The 19,438-nt window shown below is 41.1% G+C and overlaps 2 protein-coding genes across 5 annotated transcripts in view; one reads left to right on the top strand and one right to left on the bottom strand.

The window, feature by feature from the left end:
- Positions 1–1,016: 1,016 nt before the first annotated feature.
- Positions 1,017–4,883, bottom strand: LOC308063699 (uncharacterized protein; the record flags this gene model as incomplete). Its single annotated transcript, XM_080387000.1, has 4 exons — positions 1,017–1,231; positions 3,704–3,781; positions 3,927–4,747; positions 4,849–4,883. The coding sequence occupies 4 exons, from the start codon at positions 4,881–4,883 to the stop codon at positions 1,140–1,142; spliced, it is 1,026 nt and encodes a 341-aa protein (XP_080243126.1). The 3' UTR covers positions 1,017–1,139.
- PDPK1 (3-phosphoinositide dependent protein kinase 1) overlaps positions 4,762–19,438 on the top strand; it is a 67,442-nt gene continuing 52,765 nt past the window's right edge. For 2 of the 4 annotated variants that reach the window (XM_080387631.1, XM_080387627.1), the window contains exons 1-3: positions 4,762–4,905; positions 12,666–12,728; positions 19,035–19,304. In XM_080387631.1, coding sequence (XP_080243757.1) covers positions 4,882–4,905; positions 12,666–12,728; positions 19,035–19,304 — 357 coding nt within the window. In that variant the 5' untranslated portion in view covers positions 4,762–4,881. The other 2 variants (XM_080387629.1, XM_080387628.1) reach the window with 2 other exon arrangements.

Raw genomic sequence — 19,438 nt, 5'->3', positions numbered from 1 at the left:
CGTGCTCTGCGGCCAGCCGGGCCCCGGTGGGCAGCGGGCCCCGGCGGGCAACGAGCCCTGGCGGGCAGCGGGCCCCGGCGGACAGCGGGCCCCGGTGGGCAACAGGCCCCGGCGGACAGCGGGCTCTGGCGGGCAGCGGGCCCCGGTGGGCAACGAGCCCTGGCGGGCAGCGGGCCCCAGCGGACAGCGGGCCCCGGTGGGCAACGAGCCCCGGTGGGCAACAGGCCCCGGCAGACAGCGGGCCCTGGTGGGCAACAGGCCCCGGCAGACAGCGGGCTCCGGCAGAAAGGCAAAGGTGCAGGGCTGTGGGCTGGCGGGTTTTGCAGTTTAAACGCAGTCACTGTGTAAACCTCGGCTTGAGCCGCTGTACACCAAATAGGTAGGTCAGGAAGATTCACAAAACGTGTCTTCTGTGAATTAAGATCAGACTGAATGTAGAGGAATGCTCCCGATCAGACACAGAAATGAGGTTCTCAAAACGTTTTGTACTAAAAGTAGCTGAGTAGCTGGAGCAAAATGTCTACACGGCTTTAAAATGCGCATTGACCTATGAAGGTAATTATATCTCCACATTAACGTCTGGGGACTACCAAAATGGGATTTAAATTATGCTTAAAATAGGATCTCCACAGACAGAGCGAAAAAGGGAAAGGCCTTTCAGACACCTAATTTAATTGTCTAGATTTTAAAGTGCCCAAGAGTTCCCTCTCCCATTTCTGTTCTTGGTGAAAGGCTGCATCAGTCACACCTCCACTGGGAATTAACGTTCACATTGCTGTTACTTCTGTTGATTTCATTTTTCCTCTGCATTTTGTGTAGAAATACCCTCATATTCTGTCTTTATATGGATTGCTGCACACTTCTTTTTACTTTCCAAAGATAGTATTTTTTCATAAAATAAAATTATGTTCCAAAAGTAGTAGAGATTCTCTGTTAACGTGGCCTCCACAGCTTCTACTGCTCGTACTGTGCAATGCAAACCCATGCCCCATATAGAAAAAATGCTGCATCAGAAATTAACTGCAACTGTAAAACACCAGTTTACTTTTTTGACAAGAGTAATGGTTTGGGCATACTTAAAATTAAAAGTAGGCTTTTTCCAAGCTGTCTCATTTTAGAGATCACGTGACAGGAGAAGATCAGTACCCAGGACTGCAGAGGAATATATTTGCACTTGAATTTGGTTCTTGGGGAATTACAAAGATGTTTTCTGAGCAATGCTGGAAGAAACCTGTAATGTTAGTAGGCAGAAGTATAAGATTCCCTTATCAATAAAGGGTAGGCAGAAATTTGTTGCATATATATTTTTTAAATTTTGTAAATAAACTGGGATTGTGGGAAATAGACTTCTGGGAAAACATCGATGCTGAATTATTGTAAGGAAAGTAGGAGAAACTCTGCCAAATAGCAAAAAGCTTTTGCATCTCTTAGGGCATTAATGCTGTAACACTGTTTATGGCTACTGAATATTTTGTCACTTTGCTGTTTTTCATATATGTGAATTCAAACAGAACCTCCTGGCCAAAAGGCAGATTCTTTTCCGTTTGATCTGGCAAAACTTCTCTCTCATCTGTTCACAGTTTTGGCTCTGTAACTAGACAGTATCTTAACAGTCCACACAGCTGATTGAACAGTCAGATTTATGTTTGTTTATGTCCTTGCATATTTTTATAAGGCTCAGAAAGTATCAGGCTTGTCACAGAACTAATAACATTTATGGACTGCAAAGAGGAAAGTTTATTTCATATTAAATTCGTTTTTCAGTTTCAAACATATTTCAAATGTTACACAGCTAAGAGTTGTGAACACAAAGAAAAGGAAGGTATGAAAAAGGGCAGACATAATAATATTACATGACTACTCAACTAAGCTGTATACGTCAAAACAGTTTGGTTTAGACTTACTTCTTTTTCCAGCAGGGCTAACTTAGGCAGGCATGATATTCTGATTCATTTGTATCTCTGCTTATCTGGGCTGTGGATCAGCCATACAGACTATACGTGTGTATCACCATGCTTGAACTAAGGCAAACGCACATCAGGCAATCACTATATGCAATTTGCTAGGTTCTGCTGCTTAACATCAGACAGACCATAGCATTTTATTTTAAGCAAAACAAAGAATGGTGCCTTCAGAAGAGAGGTAGTAAAGCACACAGTACCAACTAAAGCTGTTCCATGAAATACCACATATATCGATTAAAGCCTTTCAGCATGGAAAACCTTCATTGATGCTGTAAAGAGCAGCTTTGCTGTGTCATCCTTTTGAGATGAAGACAATGCTGCAGAGTGCAATGGCTTCATCTAGCCGAGTTCAGGAGTCCAGAGACCTCCTGGAAAACTTGTACAGTAGATTTTTATCTCTTGCTCAGTTGAACACAAACTGAGCAACTAAAATTAAGTAGAAAAGGGGGCAACAGTAAAATCTACGAGCTTGTCAGCAGTGAGAGGAAAGGGAAAGCAGGGGCCCATTACTGAATGGGAAAGGGAGCGAATAACAGATGATGTGTAATCGATTGAAGGATACAACACCCTCTTTTTGTTTCAGTAGAACAATAAAGTTTAACAACGAAGATAATTAATATGATTCTTTTTAACAAGATGATAGTAGCACACAGAATTTGAGTTAAAACCCTTAGCAGTGTTAAATTCTGCATGGCCAGGCAGCATTTGCCCTAAAGTATTTTTTACAAAAAAAAAAACAACAAAAAAACCTCAAGTGAACCGTAACAACTACCTGAAGCAGTCTCTGCCATGTTGAAAGTCATTTCTGAGAAGCTGTGCTGAACAAGAAACCTAGAGGACTTCTGAAAGATTAACAGTCTCCTCTTCAAATGTAGGAAAAATACAGCCCAAAATAATGATAAACCAATTAGCATGACTTCATTCTTTAAAAGGATTCTGGCATAAAAATACATATTTTTAAAATATCTAAAGGATTAAAAAGTGAGAAACAACATAAATTGATGAATCAACTTCTGTCTTTGACTACAGAATTTACTTGATGAAGATGGGGAAGAAGCAGATAATAATTTGACTTTGGTTAATATTTTTGACAGAGTTCGATTTTAAAGGAATACTAAGGAAGCTAGTTGGCTTAAACGATACCAGCTAGACTTATGAATGAACGATTAGACTTTTTGAAAATGCACTGGAGTAATCATTATTAGTTCCTCATTAAATGGCATTTCAGGTGGTGTTCCAGGAGCCTATCCTGGCTCAGTCTTGGTCCTATTCAGTATTTTCATTAATTTTGGTGATGAAATAGGAACTATGCATACAAGATTTGTGACATTGTTCTGGGAAGGATTTTAGTCATGTTGGGAGATGAAAATGAGGGGAAAAAAAATTTTGACAAATTCCGAGTGCGGTCTAAATAACGTGAATTTTCATAAAGTGCAAAGGATTACACTTCAAAAGAGAAAGCAAAAGCATCACTATAAACTGAGAAATAATTTATTATTTAATAATGTATTATTAAATAATATATTATTATTTAATAAATTGAAATAGGATTTGAGAGTTGCAGAGTACCGCAATATAAATAATGAATTAACAGTGAGATGTTACTGTAAATGGACAAATACTACTATAGCACATAAAGAGAGACATGTAATTTGAGAATGGTAGGAAGTACTTATTTGGTTCTACTTTTAATAAATGAGTTCGCAGCTGAATAGTGTATCGAAGTCTAGGTATGATACCTTCAGGAAGACACGTATCAATTGGAAAGACTCTGGGGAAGGAGACGCTATGAGGGAGGCCACGAATTTTGATACAGTCTGAAAAAAAAAAAAAAAAGGTATACCTAAAAACCCACACCCCCACGTACACATTCACCCAACAACTGGTTATGATCAATTGATCTACTCGCCTGCTGAGGAAAAGGAAGTGAAAATCATCATGCAGGAAAGCCGATTTACTTACTTGGCAAAAATCTTTCCAGAGAAAGCAGTTCAAGAGCAGGACCCTGCGGCTGCCCTGGCCCTGCGCCCCATCCCCCGCTCGGCGCCGAGTGCCGGTGTTGCGGGTTCCGATGCAGTTCAGTGATATAGATGATCCTTTCCTGCATCGTCTTTTTGAGTAATCCCTCACAATTCAAAAATCCTTTGAGAAATTCGTTTGCTTCAAAGCGCGGCGGCCCCAGCCCGGCAGCGCCCGCGGCGGCCGGTGGGCAGGGCCGCGCCCCCCCGCGTACCTGGAGAACGCTCGTGACCGCGGCCGACGGCGATTCAGCTCTCGGCCTGCAAAGCGCGGCCGCGCGCCGAGAGCAGCGCTCGGACCCGGTGAGTCCCGACGCAGGGGACAGGGGCACGGGCGCTTCTCCCCGAGCAGGCGGGACTCCGCAGCGAACGCCCGCGCCGACGCGGCGTTTCCGACGCACCTGAGCCCGCGGCCGTGGCGGGGGCCGGGAGCTCCCAATGGCCCTTCCCCAGTGGGGTTCGGTTGCCGCGGCCACCAGGCCAGCGCTCAGGCCCGGCCGGCCCCCAACCCCGCCCGGCCGCCCTGACGTCACCGCGCCGCCGCGCTCGCGGCGCTCTTGCGTCGTGGCACGAGCCCGGGCACGGGCGCGGGGCGGAGGCCGCGCCGCCCTGCCCGCCCCCTCCGGACGGGAGCGCAAAGCCGACCGCGCACGCGCGACCCGGCCGCGGCCGCTGGGGCTGACGAGGGACGCTCCGCCGGGGCCCTCGCGTGAGTAGCGGGTGGCGCCTCCAATGACCGGGTGGGCTGCGCGGAAGTCCCGCCCACTGCTGGGGGGGTATTGTTGTGGGTGACGTCACGGACGGAGGATGCGGGCGCCCCATTGGCTCGGGCTCGGCGGCCGTGCGCTGGGATCTTAAAGGGCGACCGGAGCGCGGGCCGCGCCGGCCGGGCGGGGCCCATGGCCAGCACCAGCAGCCACCTGGTGAGTCCGGACCGTGGGGCCGTGGCTGCCCACCGGCCGCCCCGCGCTGCGGCAAGAAGTAGGCCCGGGGGTGGCCACCCGCTCCCCTCATGCTGCCGGGCGGCGGCGCGGTTTCGCGGGTGGCCCCGTCGCTTGCCGCCCGCTTGGGCGTGGAGGGCGGCCGGGCGAGCGCCTCTCTCTGCGGGGTCGGCCTTGGCGCTGCAGCTCTCGGTGCGCCTTCCATCCCCGTCGTCGTCGTCCCCCCGCCTCCTGGGTCGTCGCGGGCCTGGCGGGAGGGCCCTGCGCCTGCCCTGGCTCCGGCGGGACCCTAAGCTGAAGGTGGGCGGCGGCCCGGGCTGGGCGCGGCGGCGCGGAGAAGCCAGGCTGGGGCCGAGCCGAGGCGGCCGCCCCATAGCCTCTCGCTCTCGGTTCCGGGTGCGGGGCGTTGGCGCGGCGCTGGCGGGCCGCTTGCCCCCGGAGAGCCGGCGCCGCTGCCGGCGGCCCTGCTGCTCTGCCGTGGGAACGGACGCGTGAGGAGGGTCGGGGGGGTCGCGGAAGGGCGCCGTCCCGGTTGTTTACGTTCGTCTGGCAGAGAGAAACTAGGGTTTTGCGAGCAGGGACTAACGTCAGGTGAAGTTGTAGGCGATACGGAGAAGTGGCAATGGTGAAACTTGCCTGGCGCTGTAGATTCCCCGGTTTAGTTAGTGTAGAAATTCCCCTACGGAAAGAGCGTTTCTCACGGAGCTGCCTGCCAGCTCTGCCGGGTGTCGGTGCGGCTGGCTGGAGGCGCGGTGCCTGCTGCCGTGCCCTGGCGTCTCGCGTGCCTCCCGTCAGCCGCGAGCTGCCGAGCCCTTGAAACTTTTTCATCGGTTGGAATTGGCTAAGGAGGGTCTTCCTCGTAGAGACTGGCATGGCTGCGTTGATTCCTGGAGCCCTGTTTTGGTGTGCTCTCCTCCTCGTGCTCAGTGCTTTTTTTCATCAGGGTGTTAACACATGATCGTGTTTGTCGTCTTGAGGATGAGAATCATTATATGGAGTAGCCCTACGGGTGGGGACAACGGGGACACACATGAAATACTGCACTGAGGATTGTGAAATAAAGCAATGTTTGATTATTAAAGGAATTAGTTTTGCTTTCCTGCTGCTCATTGGCATCAGAGATGACTTCTGTTCACTTGGACTCTCTTAAAGTGGGAGTATGCTTCTCTTTGTGCTTCTGTCCTTTCTTGTTGCCTCTCTTTTCAGATTTTTCTTTCCAAAATACTTCAGATTCTGTTCCTTTCCTATATATAGTTTAAGTGCCTGTCTGTAAGAGAAACAGAGAGAGAATGAATGAAGAACAAAGTTGACAACCATTTTTGTTAAAACCAAAATATTTTTTCAGGGTAGCTTATTTTTAATTCCTTCTCTTCCATCCTGTTTAGTAATTCTTGGTTGGTTGAGTGCACTGACTGGCAGTAGTGTATAGACGTGGCTTGATTGAGCAAACCTTTTTGTAATTCAGAAGATATCAAATATTGGAAATTCAGTATTTCTAAGGCTCTGACCAAGTTACTGTTAACATTTGTGTAATGGAGATAATTACATTAATGAGTTCTGTGATTATTTTACTGTAAATGCAAAAGAATGGGGGAGGGGGGGCAGAGCACAGCTTTGAAAAGAGTATTCTAGCATTCCTTTGTCAAAACAGTTAATTTTTATATTCTTGTATGTGGGAACAATTCCTAAAACATTCTGCTATTTTCTGAACACATGGTACCGAAGAGGGAATTGTGCTTTCAAGAAGGAGACCGCTTTAGTGTTGCTTTAGTTGCAGGTGTTAGTGTAGTCTTAGTATTTGCTGTTAATGCCTTCATTATAAGCATATTTGGTCTCATATCAAGAAGTGATCTTCCTCTCAAAATCAAAGAGTTTGGAAGAATGGTTGTTTACAGCTTCATTTTCAGCAACATCTTCACTGAAAGGTGTAGGTACTCGAGTGATTATTAGATTCGATCAGTGTTTCTGACCTGACAAGAGCTATAGTACAGTCACGGGATCTGTCTGAACAAAACTGCCAGCTTTCCCCTCCACCCCCTACCATGGAACTAATATAAACTATGCTTCTTAAATAATTGGATACTTAATAGAGTAAGTTCTGCATCTGTGCTAGGAATTAGACTAACCTGTGGTAAGAGTTCTATTTGTAGTCATTTGTAGTTATAAAACTTCCAGACAGGCTTGAGGAGTTTTCCCTGCATGCCTATCTACTTAATATTCTCTTCTGTTGGGTTTCCAGCATAAAGCAATGACTAATCTTTATCACTTGTGCATAGGCTTTTAACTGCGATATGTTTTCTGTAAATCTCTTCCTAAAGCAGGCTGCAGGAATAGTAAATAGTTAAAGACACGAGTATTGAGAAGGTGCTTAAAGGTGAAAAAATGGAAGAAGATTAAGAGGAGTAACTTTGTATGCATTCATATTTCTAACGTGGGAAGTGCTGGTAGCTAGCGGAAAGGAGAAGATCCAGAGAATAATCTGGGTATAATAGCGATGTTCAACTAAACAATCAATCCACTGTGTGGATAGGCTTTTCTTTTTTTAAAGCAAATTATTCTTTGGGTTATTGGTCTGTTGCTTAGAGTGCTAGAAGTAATGTCTGTTTCATATAGCTCTTGAAACTTTCAAGTAGATTACCGTAGCTGGACACTGAAAGACAACCTGCAAACTCAGGCTCATCTCACTTCCCTAAAGCAAATCAGTTGGAGGGCAGCATTGCAGGGAAAACTCAGAAAGGGATGCTGACTACTGAAGTACTTGCAGGAGTTTTGGTACAGAAGGCATGAAACAAGGAGCACAGTCACTTTGATAGGCTGAAAAAGGTAATAAACTTGCAAAGTAATAAAAATAGGTTTGGTAGATGAGGATGTGAAATGTTTTAGTAATACCTGTGTTTTAATATCTATTTTATCTAATATTTTTTTCCTAGAAAAGCTGTATGGATTTCTGTAGAACTAGTACATTTTTGCCATCCTAAAATATACAAGTGAGAAATTCCTTTTTAATATGGAAAGCTAAAAACTTAGTTCAGAAAACACTATGTTTGAAAGATAAAAATCTTTCTCTAAGTTCCTCATATTGGAGCTTCCTGAAAAATTTGTATGAAGCCAAGGAATTACTGGTATTTCAAATGGGAAAACTTTTTTTGCAGGTGGCTAAGTTAGATTATGTGTTAGATTAATTAAGAAGCAAAAAAGGGGAAGGAGGTGATTTTTCTCCCTCCTGACTTCCCTTTCTGACATCTTACAGGTAAGCTTGTGGAAGGTTGCTAAGGTCTAACTAAATTGCGTGAAAGGACTGAACACAGCATGCACAAAGTTAGCTGTTTGTTTGGTCTAGAACCTTATTTTTTGCACCTTATGGATTCTGCTCAGCAGCGCTGTAGGAAATAACTGGTTTGTTGTGTGACTGAATATTGAAGCTGCTTCCTGCTTTAAAAGACAAGCTGTGAATACTTCAACTGGCAAATATTCTTTAATTCATTATGGTGAAAAATTGCAAGGTATAACTTGCTTAGCACATTCTTCTGGAAGGAAAGTATACATTTGATGTTCATATTTTTTTTAGTGATCCTGCAGGAATTTAATTTACAGCTCTTGACTGTGCTGTCCAGCCTTTGTACACTCCATCTACGTACAGCCACTTTTGTGTAGCTGCTTCTTTGCTCTTCACCCGAAACTGTTCTTTTTGCCTCCTAGAACTGCTGGCATAGGAAGTCCTTTAGTGTTTGTTAGTGTGAGCCCTCATCCATGGTGCACAGAAACCTCTTAATATTGGTGTGCTTCATGTGATGACTGACAGTGTAGAATGTGATCTAGACTCTTGCCATTACAGATGGCTTTTGTTTTCTTGTGAGCTGGCCTAGATCTGTTTGTGTGAAATGAATTCTCAATGGCTTGTTTACATATATAGCTTTTTGGGCCATAGGCTGACTTTAGGTTCTTAGAGATTTTTTTTTTTGTGGTTTCCTGTTTCTGATCTGTTTTGAGGCTCGGGGTGGCAGCAGGTGGGGAGGAGTAGGAGTGGAAGGAGGCCTTAAATAGTCTCTGCTCCTGAAGGTGCTTACAAGTTAAGTGCTTTGCTTAGTGGTAAAGGAGGTTAGAGGGTAACTGGCTGATATGCAGGTTCTTACAAATCCTTTCATTAGCTTTAATCCCTACCTGAATTTGGAATTAGAGTCCTGGAAACTATTGGCAGGAAATAGCACTGTATGGGTAAGGTTGTCAAATTTAGAAAAGAGCATTTGCATTAACTGAAATGTTTGGGTCAACACTGCTCTGTATGTGAGAAATTAATTTCTGTAGAAACAAAATCAGTCTTGTGGATAAAATACCTTTATTCCCTAATGAAGAGTCAAAACTTTCTAACGATGTAGAGTTGTTCTCTGTGCTTCCATTTCCTTGAGACTATTGGTTATATTTTTGCTAATATAACACAGATCTAATTTCCTCATTACTCATGGATTAACTGTTACAGGTTTACTGCAGAAAAGTAAGGAACTGGTGGTAGTGATCAGATATGAAGGAGGTAAAGTCTCAGAGCTGAGCTTTGTTTCTGGTGTTTTGAGATTATTTTATGTGAACAGTACATATGTCTCCCCAAACTTTAAAACACTTCTTTGTATACCATGAACTTAATGACTATGTACATCCAGAAAGCTGAAGAAGAAAAATCAATTAATTTTGATTCTTCTTCAGAGTTAATCTTCTTGATTATATTTTGAAGATAGGACATGTATCTTCCAAAACTGGTCTCAAACATAAGGCAAACAACTGCCAACTAGATAGTAGAGTCATCTTTAACAGCCTACTTGTGCCTTACAGTAATATAAAGAAAAGTCCCTGGAAAAAAAAAAGTCAAATTCTCTTAGGCTATTAGAGCATGGCATTGTCAGGCTTAGCCAGGGCTTTTTTTGTGTGTGTATATATATATTTGGGTTCCCCCCCCCGAAATAATAACTGTGTCTTATGGTGATTTATTGTATTTTCAACATTACCTTCCTATTACGGTAACTCTTCTTTAAAATTTGTTAGGGCTATTAATATATTAAGCAGACTACATCAACCTAAATTCTTTTCATACTTCTGTTTCCCACTATTGCAGAGGTCCCAGCCAGATTAGGTAGAATAGTGTCTCTGAAGAATTATCTGCTCCAAACTTTTCCTTTCCATTAACACTTACAGTCTTTATTCTTGAAATGTATTACCAGGACATTATTTTAAAATGTCTTCTTCTCTTTTAAATAGTGGTCATTTCTATCAAGATGCTTTGCTAAGAGATTTTTTGGGGAACAGTTTTATGCAGTGCTCAATGAATGCTTACCTTCCAGTGTTTGAGAGGTTTCAAATGACACTGTGCGAAGGTGAGCATAGTTGTTTTGGTGGGTCAGAGCCTAAACTTCTTTAATCAGCATGGCAGTCTGTTGAAACAACAAAGTAGCCCTTTTATATGACCAAATGCTTTTGAAATTGGCATGGCTTATTCATAAAAATGGTCTGTTAAGCAACAGTATTTTCATGTGGCAGCTTCCAAGATCAAAAAATTGCACTCCAGATAGGTGTATGACTTCAGATTCTTTTGCAAAACAAATTTATATTTAAATAGCTTTTGTAATTGAAATATGATATTTCAGTCTGTTCTTTTAAATGTAGTAATCGGTAACGATTTATGAATCTTTATCAGAGTATAGATTGTGACAAGTTTTTTGGCTTCAGACTGTTTTGCTGGCTGTAATGGTTGGCTTCTTCAAGACATGGAGTTGATGGGCAATTTGTTGGGTTATGAGCTAGATCTTAAGTTCTCTACTGTAATCTTTGCATACCATTTGATGATGAGGTTTGAAAGAGTGCTGATGCAGCTCTACACAACGTAAACACAAACTACTGCTACAGAAGATTAGTGTTTCATGTTAATGCTTTTTTAATATCTACAAATAACTAATACTTGGAGTAGGGTTTGTTTACTGCAGTTTGAAGAAAATGGCTTACTATGGTCTTCAAAGAAGTTCTCTGTAGAAAAAAAACATTCTGTTGTCCCAGGAAAGTAACTTTGGCATCTTTGTAACCTAGTACGTTTTTTACTAAGTGCCTCATTTGTTTTTTTGGAAAGGAGTGTTTGTGCTTGGAAATACCTGTTGATTTTATGTGTTTGGATTTTCTCTTAGCCATTTGAATTATCTGCCTTAAAGGTTGAATGAAATCTGTCATTTCAATATAAACTTTACTTCTTGTGATAGGTTGAAGATTAATCAGCTTGTTTAATTAACTTAAAAACAGGAGTTGAAAAAAAAAAAGCCTTAATATCACCCCCTTTGATCAGTTTTTTTTACTAGGTTTTTTTAACTCTACGTTTTGCACTCTGCTGCACAGATAAGTCGTTGAAGTATGACTTAACTAGTCTTCTCTCAGATGGAAACATTATTTGCCAATGTCGTATTCAGTTAGAATTATTACTATTTTTAATATATTCCTTCTTTTCAATGGGTGAATGTTGAGTGTGATTCTTTAAAGCCTTTGGCAATGTTTTCCTCCCTCAGATTTCATAATCTGAAAGCGTACTTCTAAGTCAGTTTCCTTACTGTTTTGGTCTAGTGGTATTCCTTCCTGATTAGGGAGATATGTAATCTTCTGTAAAGCTAAAAGTGTGACCAGAGAACATGGTTTTTAAATACCTCCCAATTACTATGGTGCTGTAAGTTAGGGTTTCTTTAACATGGCTGTATGTATTTGAGTGTCAAAGTTAACCTGTTAGTTGGGCAAACATTTTACTGTACTGCTGAGGCTTAATCTGAGTTTTGTCCTGCTCATTACATGCTTGATTTTGTTATAAGACAGTCTGACAGCATCTAGTGGCACTTTAAGGCATATGAATGGTTTTTCTTTTGTTCTTCAGGCAAATATTTAGATTCCTTAAAGGTAATAATAGTGTTGGAAAGTAGATGTTTTATTAAATTATTTAAATTATCTGACAAACTTCTAAGCGTATATTAGTGGAAACTGGCATACAGTGGAGTTTCATAAATTGAGTATATTGTTTCTATATCCACACATATGTACAATTAGTTAATAGAGACAGGATGCTGTTGGTCACTTTAGTAGTCTTGACAGTCCGTTTTTAGACAGAAGTCCAGGCCTTAAATAGGTATGAGCATATAAGGTATGAGAATTTGTTTACTGCAGTTTACGAAGACACACCATCTGTTATTGTTCTGGGTTGCCATTATTTGTGGCAGTCACCCTGATGTAGCAGTGTACAGAGTTTATGAACTGTTGTTGAATATTGATTGGAATCACATGATAATAATTAAACTTCCTGCAAGCCACTCCTGGATGGGGTTAGTGCATAATGGGAAGTGCCACCTGTACTGGAAGGTGAGGCTGAGGCTTCTAGATTTATTTTTGTTGTTCTGAATTAGTGTTTCTTTGTATCTTTAATTTTTTGTAGCTGAGCTACCCTGCTTTTGCCTACATTCTCTTTTTAGGTACTCTGTGAGGAATAGTTTGAGGACATATATTCAGGCCCATCTTAGTATATGACCTGATGAGTTGCTTTTTTCTTTTGGAATATGCTGGGACTTCCAGGGTGTGTTGCACTCTAGCCTTTGAAGCAGAGGCTGTCACAAGTAGGTGTTGGAGAACCTGGAGAAGGTAAACATTTTCAGTGTTGGATATTAAGTGGGAGGAGGCCAATGGAAAAGCTGTGCAAATACCTGTTAATTGCCCCTTATTATGTTCTCTTTCAGATACAAGATGTCAGGTGCAGTTGCTCCATCTTTGTCAACCCTCTGAAACACCAGTGTGCCATGGAAAGTATATACTAAATACAACTGCCTAGCTGTTCATTTTCTTCCCTTTGCATTTTGCAGATAAATCCTTAGGAGACCCCAGGTTGTCAATGTTTAAATTATAAGCAATAAAAAATACATTTCAGTTTCAGATTTTTTGGCTTGTGTGACAATATCATAATGATTTACAAAACCTTTCAGGCCAAGCCTATCTTAACTTAAACTGTCTAGCAAAATCTCAGTGTTGAGAAGTAGTAGCAAGTCAGCTTTATCTCTAAAACTACAAAACACCTGGCTGATGAAAGCAATGACCTTCTCTCAATGTGAAATAAAGGACTTTATTCCTCCTTAATTGCACAGATAAATAGATGGATGTAGAGGAATTATAGGGTAATGAAGCTGGGTTAATTAACATTAATATACAGCTGTGGACTGGCTTCAAGGGGGTGGGTTGGCTGATGTGCATCAGGTGCAGCTGTGGCTGGTTCCTGCTAAGCAGTTAAATAGCTCTAAGGGGTGTATGGAAGAGGAGCAGGTAATGGAGAGAGACCTGGAAGAAGCAGAGGGAGGAGAGAGAGCATCCCAGACACAGCAGAGGCGAGAAGCAGGGTGGACTGGCTTGAAAAGGATGAAGAAACAGCACGGACAGTAGATGAACTTTTGAAACCTTGTGGGGGGTTGGTAGCTGTGCCAGGGCAAGGTGCAGGAACTACTTATTGAAGTTAACTTGGTATAGGGTGGTAAAGCCTTGTTGCAGCCAGCTAGTTTTGGTAGTGCTGTGACAGATGGACTCTATACTTTCACTTGAAGACAAGTGTATTAAATTTGGACATTGAATCTTAGATTCATAGATTTTGGAAGATCTTCCTGTTTCTGTACTAAAAGGGCTATATTTGGCAGAGAGGTAAAAGCTGAGACTGGATACTCGGACAGCTGGGGAGGGTATCTTACACTATATCATGTGGTATCTGCTTGGAAAGCCTCTCAGATTCTATTTGTATATGAAAAGATTAATTCATAGATACCCTAGAGTGCTATGTTGCTTTCTGAATCCTGTAATTTCTTAAGCGGACTTTGTTGATGTAGGGCATAGATGTTTGTGTTGGTTTTCTCCATGATAGCCTGTGACCTTATTATAATTTAGCCTAACACATGACGTACACCACTCAGTAATTCTTAAATCCAGTAAGACTTGTGCTGAATTGCAGGTGACCCTAATTTTTTGAGTTCTGTATTCTCTGATACCACAAAGCTAAAGCAGTCAGATTCTTTAATAAACAGATTTCAGGAGCTTAATCTAGCCAGATGATTAGATGTTTTCACAGGAGTTCGGTGTCTTAATTTTCACCTGAAACTGTTTTGGTTTTGTTCTTAAAGGTTGCACAGTACTAGTGGCAGTAAGACTTTACTTACTCTAGCTGATACTTCCTGGTTTTGTATATTCAGGTGTAGAATAGCTTCAGTTCTTTGTCCACTTGTTTCCCGCCATTATGCATAATTTCTTGAACCATATTTTAATTTGTAGTAATGTTTTGGTAGAAACAAAAGTAAAGTCTCACTGTTTGTCTAATTTACCAAAAGCTGTAGATTGCTTTGTTACACACTTTTGTTGCCAATTGGTGTGTGGTTTTTGTTTTGGGGGTTTTTTGCCCCCTCAGTCTTAGATTTGTGCAATTACTCTTCTTCTTTCAGGCTTTTTGGTCGATCCTGGTGTGAACTGCAATAGATCCTTGTTTGGGCGTGACTATTAAAGTTGTTTAGAATTTAACCAGTGTCACTTAGAATATGTCGTCCTACATTCATTTTTCTCAACAGTATTCTGTATTTCAGACATTATGTAATGTCAGGTCAAATCTTTTGTGTATGTCTGTCTGCATTATTTCATTTAGTAGACCTGTAATACATTTTATCATAAAAAACGTTTATAAGAGGATTGTGGCAATGTCCTAGCTTATACAGTCTCATCATCAGTATTTATAATCAAAACATATATACCAGTTGAGGTGTAGAGCTCATGTTGCTTTGTGTAAATAGTACTTCCTGTTAGCAAGGAAAAAAATTCCCTTATAGGTAAGCTTTTCTGATCATGTCTGCCCTGTATCTTCATGCAGCTAAAGATTCAGTAATAAAGTCAGCAGTTAGACTCAGTGTTACCAGACAAGTGGCAGGTTAGGACCCTATTCACACTGACTTGCTTTGTAACAGAAATGAGATCATGCTAGTAGAGTTTCAGTGGTAGCAAAGATAGTCTGTCATCTTCAGGGTTCAGTATCATGTCAGGACAGAAGTAAAAGATACTAGAAGCTTTGGAACACAGAGTCTCTACAAGTATTTCTTGCTGCTGTTGATAAAACTGTATCAGGAAGCTGTGTTGCATATTTTGCTGTGAGAAAAAAACTAGTAGAGCTGCAGTTTTTGTGGTTGTACTTGCTTTAAAGCAGTGTGTGGTATTTGTGTGATGCATGCTATGTGCTTAGATATATTAAAAATTGTATTAGTAGTGCTTTTGTCAAAAAGCTGAATTGCATTTTTGCAAAAAGGTATTGCAAGAGGTATAGGTCCTTCTAGGCAGCAGGGAGCTTTGCCTGTGACTGGCTTTTCATGCAGAGGGGAGCGAGGAGAGTATAAAAGGAAAAATGTAGTGATATGTAGTGGGCTTTTTGCAGTGATTCAAGTTTCCTTAAAATTTATTTCAGCTGTTTGCAGGCAAGAGGGTAAAAGAACAATGTAAGGACTTCATGTCATGTAAATAAAAAGAAGCCTGACTCTAGTGACAGTGAAAATGAGTTAATGAAGATTTTGATGCATCTGATCTACAATTCCACTTACCTTCCACAGATTTGTTACTTTCATACTTACTAGGTTTTCAACTTCACAGTATGTTGCACTAAGAAGGAAAAAAATTCTATAAATTGGAAACAGCACCCTTGGGAAAGTGCTTGGGAAAGTAGGTAGCATTAGAGATTAGTTTTTAAAAGCGGATGTAGAATTAATAGATTAGTAGTGACCAGTGTGGTCCACAGTGATCCATGTCGTGCAATAGGTAAGTCTGTTTTCACTGTGTGAGGGTCTCTGCTTTCACTGGCTTGCCAACTGAGAAATGTAGATAATTGCTGCAAGTAGAGCATCCTCAAGCTTCTGAGAACTGCAGGTGCAGTTCAGAAGGTTTTTAAAATCTTCAGTGATTGACTTTGTATTTCACTAAAAAAGTCTGTATCTAACAGAAGCAGAATTTTAAATCTGATTTTTGCAAAAGAGTGCTTATATGAGATTAGACTGGATGAGCTAGGCTGTGCTCTCTGGCATATGTGAAAACATATGCAGAAATACGTATAGTCTCTGCAGACATGTTTTTTTGGAGTCTTTCAAAGTAAAACTGACAAGGTAAATAATACAGGATACAAAATACTAAATAAGATTATGTGAAGTGTGGAAAGAAAAGTGTAGTGGTGATCTTTTCTATAAATGTTTGGATTCAACATACCTAATCGTGCATAGTTCTGGCACTTCTTGGGTAACTGATTCTTGAAATCTATTGCATATTCCTCTGTCCTTCTTGTTCTTAATCTTGACTTTCCTTTGCAAAAGTCAGGGGACTAATTGACGTTATACCTTGGCTGGAAATAACCTTCTCTTCCTACAGAGTCCTGTCTGTTCTTCCCTTAGGACTTCTCTATACTGGATATTCATTGTGATTTAGTTTCAGATACTGTGCAAGGAAATATACTGCATTCAACATCTTTTTCACCCTTTCTCTCAGTGCTCTCTGATGCTTTTGTGGTGGGTTTTTTGCTTGATTGTTTGTTTTTTTTCAAGGTGATCTTGCTAGCTGCAGAATCTAATCAGATCTGCCACAATGCTGCTGCTTTATTTACCTGTAAACCCTCAGTTGCTGTAGAATAGCCTGACTGGAAGCCAGTTTGTCATTGAAATGCTAATATTTCATCTGTGTGCATGTGTGTTATTTACTGTATTTCAATTAATAGGATGTTTCTCACATTGTCATCACCTCAGCTGTTGAGCAGTCATGCTTGTGTTGGCCTTGCTGCACGCTTAATAGGAAAGAGTACAATGTTTTTAGTTCTAGTTACTGTTTATACAGGTTGCTGTTTGAAGGAAAGATTCAGTTGAGCTATGAGGATGCTGGTGACAGCAACTAGTTTGGGGAAAGTGTCAGCTACAATATCTGCATAAAAGGAACCGTGACCTACAGCACACATGCTGTAACATGCAGTTTTCACAATAGCAGCATCAATATACTTTCTTCTCCTCAAAGGGAAGAGTGCTGCATAACTGATTCTGAGTAGGGGATGTGCTACTGTCTGGGGGAGTTAATGAACTTTTCAAAAAGCAAAATTCTGCCATCTGTCTCCAAGTCTGCCCTCAGCCTGTCCTCCCTTCTGTCCTCACAAAAGCTGTACAAAATATAGCAAATAGCTATCATTAGAGGCAGATTCCTCATAAGTCTCCCTTGTATCACAAAGCTTGGACACAGGTCTAATAAAAGCTGTTACCTGTTCTTGATCAGCTTGTCCTATTGGTGTAGTCAGTTCTTGGAAAAAGCCCTAAGGAGCAATAGAGATCCTGAAGCAGGTAGGCTGCACTCGGGTTGGAAAGGTGATACTCCCTTAGGCTTCTTGAAAGCTATTGTTTAGAGTAGTTGCTTAATAATAGTTGATTTTCTATCTTGTGGGAATGGGTATTTGCATATAATTTATGGTGAGTGGAGAAAATGAAGAGTTTTAACAGTATCCCTTTTGACCTTGTTATCTTTGTCTTAATTTAGAAGGTATACGTTTGCATGTTTAGAAATATGTTCATATCTCATTGTTCTGTAGTGCCACTAAATGTGTAAGTGAAGTGTATTTCTGAATTGTATCTTACTTGTGAAAGATGTTTAGCAGTAAATGAAAGCTATTTTCTCCTACTGCATAGAGCACAGCCAAATGAGTAATTGCTAATGTGGGACCTAGGTGCTTTAAGCCCATGTGCATGATTGAATGCAAGTCCAATTCCCTTCTAAAGCGGTTTCTGATAGAAATGCAGAAAATTCTTCTGAATCAGATTGAAATTCATGAGATAAAAATTTGTGTCAGAAGCAATGTTTATTTGAATATCAACATGAACTATGTTACAGACTAGGTCAGGGCTGTATAATACATCTGTTTGGAGGTTAGGATATTTTCATTGTCATATAGTTTCATTCTGCTGGACATACTTTAGAATACTGAGATTAAAAAATATTCAGATACAGTGTTAACTTTCTTAAATATTCCCACTGTTTGTGTACCAGTTTTTATTGTCAGAAGTAGTTCAGCAGAGCTCTCCTACTGTCTGTGTTTTCTGGCCAATTTCAGGTAAAACATTTGAAGTAGAATAGAGTAATGGAGGGTGTTACCAACAGGGAGGGAAACAGCTTGACATGTTTCCTTGGTCTTACTTGGGAAAAATTGATAAAAGTATACCAAATGATGGTTTGATTTGTATATTATAAGAATAGGTATTTGGAGTCTTATCTTCATGTACTTGCTGTTTTCTGGGCAATATCTGGTTCTTTGTTTTGGAATCGGGATGTCTTTATGTGATCATATATACAATATAAATAGTATAATCTTCCTTGTTTTGAAAGGTCATGAACCAGAGCATTCCTCAAAAAAAGAACTGAATATTGCTGATTAGTAAACCCTCCAGCTGACCTGCCTTTTCTATGTTGTTCCTGCTTTTCTTCATGTCCTTTCCCAATGTGTATTAAAGAGAAATACTACTGGAGAAAGTGGGATTCCAAGTAAAAATGTAGGAATATATCCTTGGTCTCCATTAAAGTTTTCATGCTTTACTTGCTCATTTGCAGTTCACTGTAACTTGGATCTCTAAACTAATGTCACCTGTGAATACAGGTGTTGATTGCATAACTAGATAATTCTTTTAATTTCAGGAAAACTGCTACTTGTTAAGATTGGACGGATGGCTTTGTCTCCGAGCATGAAATAAAGTTTAATAGATCATGTTACTCACAGGAGAATGTACTGTGAAATTTGATACCTTGGTGTCAGGGAGCATTTGAGTGTGGGGAAAAAAAAAGCATTCTTAAAAGTGTTCAGACTTTTGACTTATGGCTATTTGTGTGTGCACAGCATGACCTAAACAGAGTTGTTTATTTTGGAAATGGCAGCTCTTAATTTGTGAAATACTAACACTCCCTCCTAAAGACATTTTAGTGATAACCCTTTCAAATAGAAGTTTGTGCTGATTGTATGGAAACAAGGTGCAGATGTGTGTGGTAATTACTTGAAGGTATGGGAATAAAGTTTCATTTCTCTTTTGCAGTATGATGCTGTTCCACTCCAGTCTAGTGTGGTGTTATGCTCCTGCTCATCCCCATCAATGGTGAGGAACCAAGCAGATTCCAGCACTCCGTCTGTCATTTCCACCTGTGGCAGCAGACAGGGATCTAACATGGAGGGCACTGCAGCTGAATCAAGATCTAGTTCAAACTCCTTGCAGCAGCATACAGGACAGCAGCCTCCACAGCCTCGAAAGAAACGACCTGATGACTTCAAATTTGGGAAAATTCTGGGTGAAGGATCTTTTTCAACGGTAATTTTACTTTCTATAAAAAGTGCTGAATTTCTTGGATAAACTTCAAAACTTGCTGTGAAAGTAATATTGCTGAGATTTAAATCTGGAGGGAACAGCTTGAAGAGTAGATGGGTGGGACATAGTGATTTTAA

Source organism: Falco punctatus (genome assembly GCF_963210335.1).
Source record: "Falco punctatus genome assembly, chromosome: 4".
NCBI lineage: Eukaryota > Metazoa > Chordata > Aves > Falconiformes > Falconidae > Falco > Falco punctatus.
This window is presented reverse-complemented; position numbering and strand designations above follow the sequence as displayed.